The 12522-nt window shown below is 39.4% G+C and overlaps 1 protein-coding gene across 1 annotated transcript in view; it reads left to right on the plus strand.

Annotated features, from left to right (window-relative positions):
• The window catches only part of mei4 (meiosis-specific, MEI4 homolog (S. cerevisiae)), a 70052-nt gene extending 58557 nt beyond the window's left edge, over positions 1–11495 (plus strand). The window contains exons 5-6 of the mRNA XM_025899262.1: positions 6127–6185; positions 11481–11495. Of these exons, the coding sequence (XP_025755047.1) occupies positions 6127–6185; positions 11481–11487 (66 nt within the window). The 3' untranslated portion in view covers positions 11488–11495. The remainder of the gene's footprint in view (positions 1–6126; positions 6186–11480) is intronic.
• The last annotated feature ends 1027 nt before the right edge of the window (positions 11496–12522 follow it).

Raw genomic sequence — 12522 nt, forward strand, 5'->3', positions numbered from 1 at the left:
CAGTGATTACTTTTAAAAAAACAGCTAAAAACACATCTTTTTAGAATTGCATTTTGTTAACTTTTGACTGTTTTTGTTTTATACCTTGTGAAGCACTTTGTGATCTTTTATCTAGAAATGTGCTATATAAATAAAATTTTACTTTTTTACGTACTTACTAAATTGAAGACTCCAAGAGATGCATTGCAGCCTCACGAGCCTGTTTGTGTGATTTGACCTGCTAGGTTTTTATATTTAATGGATTTTGGGTCTAGCACTTGATTTAAGTTTGCACTGCTGAAGTTGTACGGGGTATCCTCTTCGGGGTGGAGAAGTGAAAACCATTAGAGGCAAGTTTTTGGTAATTTCATGGCGTTTGTTGGGTCGAAAAGCTGCACCCTCAAGTGTGTTTATACTTATGTATTTGCGAGTTGTTGTGACGGAGATGAATCTAGTTTTTGGCACTTGCTGGACGGGCTGACCGTGAAATACTGAAGGGATGATGAAAAGCACGGAGAGCTTGAAGTTCAGCTGCGAGAGCATAAATCAGCGAGGCTGTGAGGCGGCTTAGTGTGGAAAGCCCCGCAGAAACTGTGAGCAGGTTGTGTAAATAATGCATCACTAAGCTTTATCCACGCTCTCCCATCGGGACTAGATGATTTATGAGCTCTGACTTCTTCAATCTACACAACTCTGATTGATCTGAAGCTAATTTTCCATATGTTCTGTCACTGCTGTTATAGATAAGGAAAATACTTAAAACCATCTGGTGGTGTAAAGGTCAGAAATGTGGAGTTGGAGGTTTCTGAGCTTTCTACAGGTTTATTCAATTCAGCACATGCTTCATCAAATCTGTATTTGAAAGGATGACAAAAATGGAGTTAAGCAGCAGAACAAGTGAAGAGAGAAAAGGCAGCATGGAGGCTAACATGAGAATCACCATAAATACAGAGAGAATTGAATTTGTGAGAGAACTGATTCAAAGAAACATGCATCCGAATCCTCTGAGCAAGAGAAGAGGATTAAGCCTTTACGTGTCGGCACATTTTGGATTCAAAGGAGGTTTAAAGGGAATCAAATGGGAGGTATAAAGACTTTTTCTTTATATCCGTGAGGGCTGGGGCTGGGGGGGGTTGATCCATTTAGACTGATAAAGATGACTTCTTGAGTTATTGTGACCTTGACTGATCCGGGAGCTGATTGAACTTCCAGATGCTCAGTCTGTGGCTTTATATGACAGATGATTCAGAAATCAACTGTAACTGCAGCGAATCATTTTATTACCAGAGAGTAATTGATGCACCAAATTGGGCCCTCGAAAGGATATTAATAACTGGGCTGGAAGGTGCTTATTGAACTGAGGGGATGCCAAATAAGCTTGTTAGGCTCTCTCTGCGTGAGAAGACAGATAAATGTGATTTATCTGGTAAAAAACAAAGTGCTTGCTTTCTTACATTGATTTATGATTTATAAACATTAAAAATTGGGCACACAGTGGCCTGGACACCAGATATTTGAAGACTTGGAAAAGTAGCTTCTGGCTGAAGTTTGGTCCGTTCTTCTTCTTCCCATCGTGTGATGCCGTTTGTCTTTGCCCATCGATGACTCTCATCATGAACTTTAACTGAGAACATTTCACACTCATCACCTATCTGCCATGTTCTAATGTGTGTTATTTTTCTACCTGATAAAGAAATGCTGATTTGGGTGTAAATTGTAAGAAAATTGTGTAAAATTATAAGAAATAAAACTGAAAATAAAACTTATAGAACTGAAAATTTGTGTTACCTGACACAATTTCAGAGACTTTAATTTAAATTTCCTACAGTGAATCCACTGCAAGAGTCATACATTTCTGTTGTGGATAGTGGAAAAACAGGAACTTTCTGTCATTTGTTTATCTATTACTCATCTACTTTCTTTGTAGCATGAATGCCCATGGGGAGGGTCTTTATCAGTAAGGAAAACCTATGTCTAGATCTAGTCTCAGATCTATGCCCTCCTTCACATTTTCCAAAACTCTCCAGAGGGCCAGACTGTCGGAACAGTAATGGCCCCCGGCCGTTATGTTTGACACCCCTGATTTGGAAGCTCCAAAGACTAGAACTCATCACCTGCTTCTTACCTGCACTAACTTTCACTGTTGTTCTGTCAGGTTTGTCACTTGTTTTTTAACCTTTTACTTTCTTTCTTGCAACATAGCATTTTGTTTTCATTAAATCACCTGAATCTTATCTGCTCTGTTTGAGAATGAACACTGACACTGACAAATGAAACTAACGTGTATGGAAGTAAGAGCAGTAAAGACTTTTACACTGAGCTGAAATCTAAATACATTGAGTAAATACTTTTTGGGTTATTTATCTTGGTCCCTGTGTATTGTTTCACTAACAGAGTACAGTTCAATACATTTTATATATAAGTATTATTTATTTGTTACCCTTGTTTTATATTCATTTACATTGAGTCAAAGATAATGTTGCTTTTCCCTGTTTCTTCCTCAGCTTATTCTTCCTCAGCTTATAACACTGGTATTGGATTGGTACTCTTTCATTTTCACACAAAATACAGATCAGTATCCCAAAGTACTACGAAGTTTAGAGATGAATATACAGTCATTAAATGTACTTGATCCAATGTAATTTTTATGTATTAAAAAACATCAAAAACCTCCCCAAGATTAAAAAAAACAGTATTCAACAAAATGTAAATAGACAAAGCTGCTGGGACTTTTTGTCTAAAATCTAACACTGTGTTGATGAGATTTCAGCTTTGAAGATGGGACCAGGTGTGCAACCACTCAGAGCAATTTTGATGTGTTAAGACTTTGATAAAACAGTAATAAATTTGCAATTGGAGTCAGGTTAGAATCACATGCAATCGATTTGTGATGAAAAAGGCAATTAAATGTGAGAAGTTGGTGACAATCACAAATGTGTTGCTGTCTAGATGCACAGAAATTCCTATTAACCACTTTGATTCATAATCCAGCCCGAGCTTCCTAGATGTGAAACAGATGTTCAGAAATTCGTCCACAAATTTTTGTGTTACAGCAAACTTGGCAACCTCGCTTTTATATAAGGAGACTCCAGCCCAATGGTGTCCAGGCGAGTCGAATCCCTTATTGCAGAAAAACAGCAGTAATCCAAAAACATCGAGAGAGTGAGTGCAGTCGGTCCAAAGCAGGCCACAATACGAAAAAAAGGTTAGAGATTGGTTGGCTCCTACTTTGTGTCTTGGAGTCAAAAATAGTCGCTCAGAGCGTTCAACCACTGGGGAACCAGCTACTCACTGCAACTACTTACTATGTGTAAACCGCTGCACCCTGATGGTGAACGTTTTAAATTCTGCAGGTTGTAATAACAGAAAGTGTCTTTAAGTCCAGCGGACATGTTCAGTTGTATCCGTGTAGAGCCAGTGTCCCTGTAGCCTTCTGCTTCCCCCTAATAACCTGCTGTCAAGTCAGTGCAAACATAGTGACTGCCTCCTCTTATTCCCATGGTTGCTCTGTGGGAACACAGTCAGGCTGATGAATGTAATGTGCTTTAGCAAGCTGTAAATTCAGGATGACTCTGCTCATTCATCTTAATTTTACAGGTTTTTGCATCATTGGAATATTGCAGCACAATTTCCACCCCGGTCACGTTCGGTTTGTGTCTCATCTTATCAGTGGAAATACTCAGGGGGAAGAGATGATGTCAATCAATCTCAGTATATAAAGCTTTTCTGAGTAACGCACACACTGTCGAGCAAATACCAGCCAGGGAAAGTGCTCGCATTTCTCATTTCTTTTGTTTATCATGATGTGACCGAGTCATGTTGGGAAAGGAAATCTCATTTTCTCTGTCATAGTTTTGTCATCTCAGCGGCTCATTTTAGAAATGGCTCACCTTTTGCTACCTTTTTTCATGTATTAAACATTTTATCACCAATGTGTGAGTTTATTGTAACTTAATTTAAAAAATGAGATCTTCTCTAGCTCTCTTGCTTGCTTCCAACCTTTCGGTGGAGCGACAAAATCAGTGCTCTGTCCCGAAAGCCTCACTGCCTCTCTTCTGCTCCTGGATTAAAAGGCAGCCATATTAACTACGTTAGCTTAGACTTGTGATCAAATGACCAACAGCATAAACACCGAGTCAGACTCCAGACACCGATTCATCATAAGCTCCATTGTAGAGCCTAACATAAGCACCAACATGAACTCCACAGCAGGACATCAATATTCCTTCTGCCAATTGTTAGTTAACAGCGTGTCTACTGACATAGCAAAACATGGTATTCATCTAATGATCTGAAATCTTATGTCAATTTTCCAATAAGCTAAAGTTCGCGCATTCTTTCAGAGTAGCCTAAATTAGGGCCAACTAGCTAACCTTAGTAGTGTTATCATAAGTAAAAGTAAGTAAATAACCAGTACAAAGGATGTGTGTAGCTTCTTTTATCTAAAAATAAAGCTAATACCAAAGTGCTTTAAATAACAACAAAGCACAGAAGGACAGGTTTATCACAGTTTTGGCCAATGCTAGCTTTCACATGAACAGAATGATAACCTGCTGGAGGTGTCTATAGCATCAGCAGTTTACTAAGGTTACACAGAGGTCCTTTGATTAAATGTTAACAATTGCAGATCATATTTGTTCATGAACATACAAGAACAGAAGAGTTTTTCCGTGTTAAATCTGTGTTAGAATAAAAAAAAGGAACATGGCTGAAGCTTTGTGCCTCTGAATCTGATTTACACGTCTGAATCCATCCTCTCTGGTAAATGGATGATTTTATCTTTAATTTAGGCTAATTTGACAGCCAGCATCTGTCCTCCAGGGCTTCCTGCTGGCTAGCTCTCAGTCTTTCCAGAGGCTGATTGCGACCATCAGTACCAGGTGCTGTCCGCTCCTCATTAATGACTTTCATTTATCAGGAGCACAAGCAGTAATGGATGCACACTGTCAATAACACAGTCAGCAGGAAGTGTTGCTTGTGATGCCAGTCCCACCACCACTACGGCTGAGTGCATGTTGGTTAAAAAGCTTCCCCCACCCGGAGACCTCAACTCCACTCCGGACGTTTTCAAGTAAGACCTGCAAGCAGATGATTGATTTGAAAAGCCAGCTGACTGTTTTCATTCATCTTAATTCCACTCTGCACCTGAACCTAATTTAGACCCAATAAATGGATCTCAGCTTCATATTTCTGGGGACTTTCGTGGTGTATTTAGGACTGCTGGAACCCCATCTTTACTATTACCTGAATAAAGGGCCACCCTGATGAAAAAATACCTCAGATTTCCCAGAAAAGAGGGAAAAAACAATAATGAACATTGGGGAAACATTTGGGGAAATTTCTGAGGACCATTAATCCAAGACATTTCTCTTCATCAGGATCAGTCAGGAGATGATGGACTTCATCCACCTAAAAGTGTGTCAAAATTTTCTTATTCGGCCAAAGAGGAAGTACCAACTTTAAGAGTTCACTAAAATCTGATTTTAGAAAAACCCGGTGGTCTGGAGAAAAACACGCCACCTTTGCATTGGAAAACAAGAAGTTGTGAGTGACAGCCTCATATCAGTAATACCATAACCCTGTGTGTCATGCACCACCTCCAAAGTACATCTTGTGCGTAACTGAGACTCTCCAGCAGCTTTGACAAAACAACAGTATTTCAAACCCACGGAATGATAACGACCCGCTAATGCATAGATAAAAACCTCTTGCGCGGCACAGACTCTCCTCTTTCAGGCTGTTGAAGCTCTGAATCATTCTCTCTGAGTTTGTCATCTGCGGCATTCGTAATTCTTGGATGTTTGACAGATTTTCTTTCTGCTTCTTTTCTGCAGGACATTTATGTGGAGAGTTTAAAAAGCTGTTTACAGTTTTCACTAATTAATTTCCTCCATGGAAAAAAAGCATATTACGAGAGCCTACAGAAACTCCTGCAGGTGAAAATGAACCAACTGAATACCCCAGGACTATACTGATTTTGTAAAGTCAATCTCACTCAGGAGAATAGGGGACATTGTTCTCACCACTACAAAAATACTTCTTTTTTTTCAGTGTGATTTACCTGCTAAAACTTCTCAAGATTAACACCTGTGCTGTTGTCTTCTTGCTTCAACAATGTTGCTAGTCCAATTGTACATGTTTTTGCAGATTAAAGTTCTGTTTGATTGTGAGTCCATTGGAGCCAGAAGACCAGGCATAACGTGCAGGTGGGAACTTTATACTTCCTAAATCGGGTTTTCTTTTGTTTTCTCTTCCTTTATACCTTCACTCACAGGTTGGATATCGGCACTAAAATCTAAGTCAGGAGTGACAAGCTCCACCTCCAGAGGAGGTGTCGATTGAACACGAGGTGAAACTTTGTGTTTTTAGTGCAACTGCGCAAACATTTGGTGTTCCTCAGGGCTCGACCCCAGGTCCTTCTACAAAATGCTGATACACTTAGATTCTTGAATATTAGCTGCTGTTTTTTTTTTCACTTGAAATTAACACTTTATAAAAGAAATTAAATGCAACAACAATGAATATATTGTTTATACTTTTATTTATAAATCTACACTACACTGAATCCTTTGTCGTTATCTCTTGCACTTCTGTACAGTAAGGAATTAAATACCGTTTCTCCTAAACAGTCTTTTTAATATTAACTGTATCATCAGCTCATTGTTTTTAAATTATGACACAATAAATGTGTCATTCGATATAGAGTCATTCAAAGCTCCCATCTGATCCCCTCAGAATCAGCAATTTTTTTATATATTTAATGACCCTTGACCTATAGTTTGATACTATAAAAATCTTTGACCTTTAGGAGTGGGCTAGATTTTGCACACTGGTGTCATGGGCTATACCCCAGTGTCAGAAAACTGTACCAGTTTCTTGTCTGTAACATATGGTACCCTCTGGCTGTATCACCACGAAGGATAGATGGCTACTCAGAACAAGTGAGAACGTATGACAGGTGTCCTTTTTACCTAAATTTGATACCAGGATCATCTAGTTCTGTCGCAAAATAATATACTGGTGTAGGCAACTGTAGCTGTATGGCTGTGAAGTGCAGAAACAACACTGGTGTTCACATTTTCTATACTTTTTTTTTCTGTACTTGTTTTGACATGTCCTACAAAATGATCCAGGCTATTAAAATTAGAAATAAAGCACCAAACACAGTGTGTATTTGCAGTGCAGGGCGGCTGGATTGGTAGGATGATGAAATGAATTTGAAAATCCTGCCAGACTGAATCTGTTTTGCAGAATGAAATTACTTGTAGCTTTCCTGCAGCACAAGAAGAGTGTTTGCTTTTCCTTGTAAACAGTGTTGGCTCATATGTGAGTAAGCAGAAGCAGCAGCAGAGGATTATTATGCAGTGGAGTAAAATATCTATAAATGCCAGAATCTGATTTTTATTCATTCCTTCTTACACGGCAGCAAGATCGTTTTAAAGCTAATATATTTCCTTAATCAAACTGTATAAAATAAACAGTATATCTGTCTTATTTTTATTTTGAACACAAAAAATCCACCTTAAGTAATTTTCTTCTTTTTTATGATGTCATTTACAGGTTAAAAGTGACCCTAAATGAACTGTCAAACCTCTTAGAGAGCCTTCCCTTTGAAGCAGAATGACTTTTTAGCAGCTGCAGATTAGTCACTAAGTTACTTCACCACAGAATGACCATGATTAGATTTTTTTTCTTCAAGCATGTCAGGTACTGCTAAAGTTCAGTTTCAATTTATCTAGGCTAATTTTGGCCTTTGCTGTGTGTTTCGACCCCTGTGGGAACAACTTAATAAGTCGTGAGAGCTAAGTCAACGGGAAGGACCCTCATTTTCTTGTGTTACTGGCCGGTTTGATCTGACTTCTGTCAGAGTCTTCTTAATTCACTCGAGAGTGAAATTTTCATTACTTCCCTCTTGCCATGCAGCCCTCTAAAATATTCAACAAATAGCGAGCTGAACTCCAGCAGCAGCGGGAGCTTGGGTGTCTTTGCATTGCCTCCGGTTGTCAGAGTGCAGCTGAGCGTGCATCCTTCCAAACAATCCCTTTTTTTCTGTCTTGTGCCATCCTTTATTGATCACCTTCTTTATACCTTTTGTCACTCTTCATTGATCGCTTTTCATCTGACAGGCATCCAAACAGAGAGGCAGAAGGCAGTGATTGGTGAAAACTGGTGAGAGCCGGGGTCCACTGGTGTTAGAAGATTAGAAAAACTGGGGCCATGACAGGAAGCAGTCAACTTTGTCAAAGTGTGCTTTAAGAAGATACTGAACTTTTGCTCCTTTTTAGTTTATGCCTCTGTAAGATAACTGGCTCAGCTTTATATATAAAACACAAATTTCAGTCATTTGTCAACATAGTCAGTTACTCTAACCTTTAAAACTTTGCTCAGACAGGTGTAACAGTATTTGTTGGGGATTATTATTTTTTAGCATTTAGATGATGATGATGATGCTGCCAGACGGGCTTCAAGGCGTTCAAGGACTTTGCCTAGTTTAAATTTGGCAAATGAACCCTCCCCCCCAAGATCATCATCTGGAATACTTCATAATAAGCAAGTAATATGATGTCAAGTTACGTATGTAGAATAAAGTTTTAATTTCAGTAAGTTCCTTGCTTTATTTCCATCCATGCATATAATATTGATATTCCTGCAGGGTTGCCTAGAGTGATAGAGTCTTTCTAAGATGTGCTCACTGGTGGTCATTCTGGAACTTCCAAAGACAGAAAATAGTTGTCAGAAATATGATTGACACGATGAAAAGGTCTTGGTTTTTATGTATTTGAGAGATATTAAGTTTATCTGAAGATCCTTCTGTGTGTGTTTGTGTAAAGGCTGATAATCTTCGAAACTTCATCTATCTATCAGCTCCGTTTAGTTCTACCCTTTCGTACCTGTCCCTCTGCATTCCTCAGTGAATCTCTGCTACCTTGTCACAATGGTAAACTTTGAATTATAATGTTGGGGAAAGGCGGTGAACGTGCAGGTAGGCGTATCTGTCAAGTCGATGCGTGGTGAGCTAAAACTGTGGTGTTCTCGTTGACAGTCTCAATCTTGTAAAGGTCGCAGCCGAAACCCAGGAGTTCATCACCAGTAAAGCTCCTTTCTATAGAAGTCGAGTTAGTTGGACACAGAAGAGATCTGCTCTCTTTGAAAGAAGTTTAAGTTGTCATAATGAGATTTCTGTGGAGCTTCATAAAAATTAGCTGGCACACCGAAAGGAGGTACAAAAGAAGGTGACGTTGGTATCACTGAAAAACTTTAGCTCTCTCGTTGCATCTGATATCTCCTATGCGTTTGTCTTGAATATGTTTGGGCAGCCATAGAACGATGGGATGGTCTCAGTCTAGAGACATTTTGTTCATTATTTTGGATAGTTCAGACTGATAATGGGGAGAATGTCAGACTAACTAACCAAACAAAGAAAAACAGTGATGCAGCACGAAAGTCAAGCAGAAAAGAATTGAATACAGAGGTGGTGAGAAAGATGAGGCAAGGTATTGGAGGTAATAAAGAAGATAATAAAGCTGCGGCGGCAGTGTGCAAACACAATACAGTGTGATTACAAAATTAATCTGTTAATTGATTTCTTCAAATAATACTCTAAGCACTACATTGATGCTAGACAAACGCTGCTTTACAAACCAGTCATTTTGAAGTAGGTATAGGTAAGTCATGTAGAATAATTTAGTCCTTGGGTGTACGTGATATGTGAACAGAAACTAACTGCACCAAATATTATGCATTTGTAATAAAATATAAGCCTTGGTTTGGGCTGTCAGGTGTGAAATGGCTGTAAATCATGCAAAGTGTTGTCATCTGGCCTCAGCCATCAGCAGGAGAGCTGAATTGAAATGTAACTCAAGTAGTTCATGTGACATTTTGAAAGATCATATGTCAAACTGTCAGAGAGCTTTAAATGGAGTACTACAGGGACTTTTATTTCTGTCAAATGTCATTTAAGCACTTTCATTTCAGTTATTGACTGACTCATTAGGCCCTTCTCTTGTGGTATTGAGCTGCTGTTCAGTCTCTATAAAGTTTTTGTCAAACTTTAAGCTCTCCTGGTTTGGTCGAGTCGTTTGCAGAAGCATGAAACTATTTGAATGGGGAAATTCCATCCTATCCAAGCACAGTTTCACAACATTACAACTTCTAACCAGTGGAGAACCTCTCCTGTCCTCACATGCACCAGCTAAAAAACATCCATCCCTTTTCTTATGGAGAAAATCTCAGCTGTCACCGAGTACGTTAGTTCTGCAATCGTAGCTCATAGTCTCCTGATGTCAATGACCTTTTTTTTCTCTGATCACCTGTGGACCCAGTGGACCAACAGATTCAAACACAGGACTTTTTGCTGTTGGATGATGGCGCTAACCACCGCACCATCCGAGAACATGACTTGCTGACATGTTTCTCATTTCAGCTGTCAATTGGTGATGGCAGCTAAGAGTTGAAGGAGACTGTTCGATATTCCCCTAATGTGTCTTGTGGAGAAAACCCAGAAAGGTCTGCAGAAACCATCTCATGTACCATAGGAACACCTCAAGATCCCTCAGAAGCAAAGAGAGCGAGGGGCCTAGTCTGTCTTACTGTCATGAACTGGCTGTGTGGAGGCAGATGAGGACCCAAATGCAAAACTCACGGAGACAAAAGCTGAACTCAAAATCACTGCTTTATTGCAGGCTTCACAAAGAAACAGAACTAAACTGTGTATGTGTCTTCATATATACAAAGGTGTCTTTATTGGTGGCAAAAATAATCTCTTTTCACAAAATCTATTTTTTAGAGAAATATGAGTTTTCTCTGATAGCTGCTTCATGATGTTAATACCAAATATTCTTTTTTTATTAAACTCACGCTGAAGTCTGCTGATTAAATAAACGAGTCTCTACACGTAGAGCTGACTTTATTCATACTTCACATAGGTGTCTGTTTGCAGTAACTGCTAAATATGATCCTGTAGAAGTTAATTTTCTAGTCTTCTGCACATTGTCATCCTTCGATTCTGTTCTGCAAACTGAAAGAGAATAAATATGAGGCTGAGGCCTTCTGTAAAGCTCAGTTAATCACTCTGTGCGGATAACTAATGAATTAGGAATTCCCTGCCAGGCTGAATCCACTTTTCAGATTGAAATTACAAAAAATGACTCAGATGAAACGCATGAAGCTCGTTTCTGTCATGCTGTAAACAATGTTGGTTTGTATGTGAGTAAGCAGCAGCAGCAGCAGAGCTTAATATGATCAGACTTCTTGTTCATACCTGCCTCATGTCGCTATGATTCATCTGTCAGTAGCAACACGATCAGCATCCAGATTATTAGATTTAAATGTTTGTTTCAGGGTTTTGTTTTTTTAACCTTCTTCAGTCACATTTTAAAAGATGAAGCTTTGCGAGTCATGCATGGTAAAAATCCCAGGATCCTCCAAGTATTCCTCATATCATCATAAGGAAAAGGAGGACACTAACAGCATGAGGTCAACTTCTTTTTTTTATTTCACAGATTTTAGTGTCACATCTTGTCGCTGCAGCTCGATAAGTAATAAACTCTGAAAAGGTAAAGAACAATATCTGTCAGAAGTACCTCACACCGTCGATACAAGCTGCCGGTAGCTATTGATTTAGAGTACCAACAACTTAATCTTTTATTTTCAGGTGAGGCATACAGCAGTGACCAAGGTCAGCAGCAGCGCAGTCTGACTCAGCAGAGGATGAAACCTTGTCTCTGGCTGCTCGTTTGACCTTTATTTTTACAGAGGAGATGTTGCTGAGCTGGCACGATTTTCCTCGAAGCATCTCTCCAGCAGATACAGTCCCGGTCCTCCGTGGGACACTGAGACAGACCCAGTGATTCTGCTTTAGATTAAAGATGCTGTGATGTTTGTCTGGACCATAGACTGTGTATACAAGACTGCACATTTCAAAGCCTCTGTGTCACCATTGGGAATTTCGAGCATGAAAAAGACCATGTTTGGATAAGATGGAGTCTGAAGTTTTCAATTAACTCTAGCTAGTTTGCTTCAAAAACTGCATCATTTCCAGTAGCCGCTGCTAGGAGCAACATTATTTACATCCGAACATTTCTTTTTAATGACTTGAATTATGAAGCCTAACTTAATATTGTTAGTGCTGACATTGCTGCTGCAGTGAAAACGGTCAGAAACGGTTATGGGTCCCTAGTGACGTACCTGCTTTTTGGTAAGTCACTAGGGAACTTACTGATACGCAGTATATCACAAAGTAACCGTCCCCTAGTTTTCAAACATGTAATAATGCAAAAACAGGGAGTAAGTGGCTCTTATAGCACCCATAGATTCTAATACATGGAAACCGATATCTGCTAATTTGTGCTTAATAACAGAAACGTACTCATCGAAACTGGAGTACAAACTTCTTGGACTTGTACAACCTTTTCGATTCAGGGACTTCCTGCGTTAATCAGCTGGGAAACTAGGCCACCACTGCTTTTGTGGCCGGCATTGGTTCATAGTTTAGCACTTAGCACTGGTTCTTCAGGGGTTATCAGCATCCTCCTCTGTCATACC

This window comes from Oreochromis niloticus, linkage group LG15 (genome assembly GCF_001858045.2).
Source record: "Oreochromis niloticus isolate F11D_XX linkage group LG15, O_niloticus_UMD_NMBU, whole genome shotgun sequence".
In the NCBI taxonomy this organism is placed as follows: Eukaryota; Metazoa; Chordata; class Actinopteri; order Cichliformes; family Cichlidae; genus Oreochromis; species Oreochromis niloticus.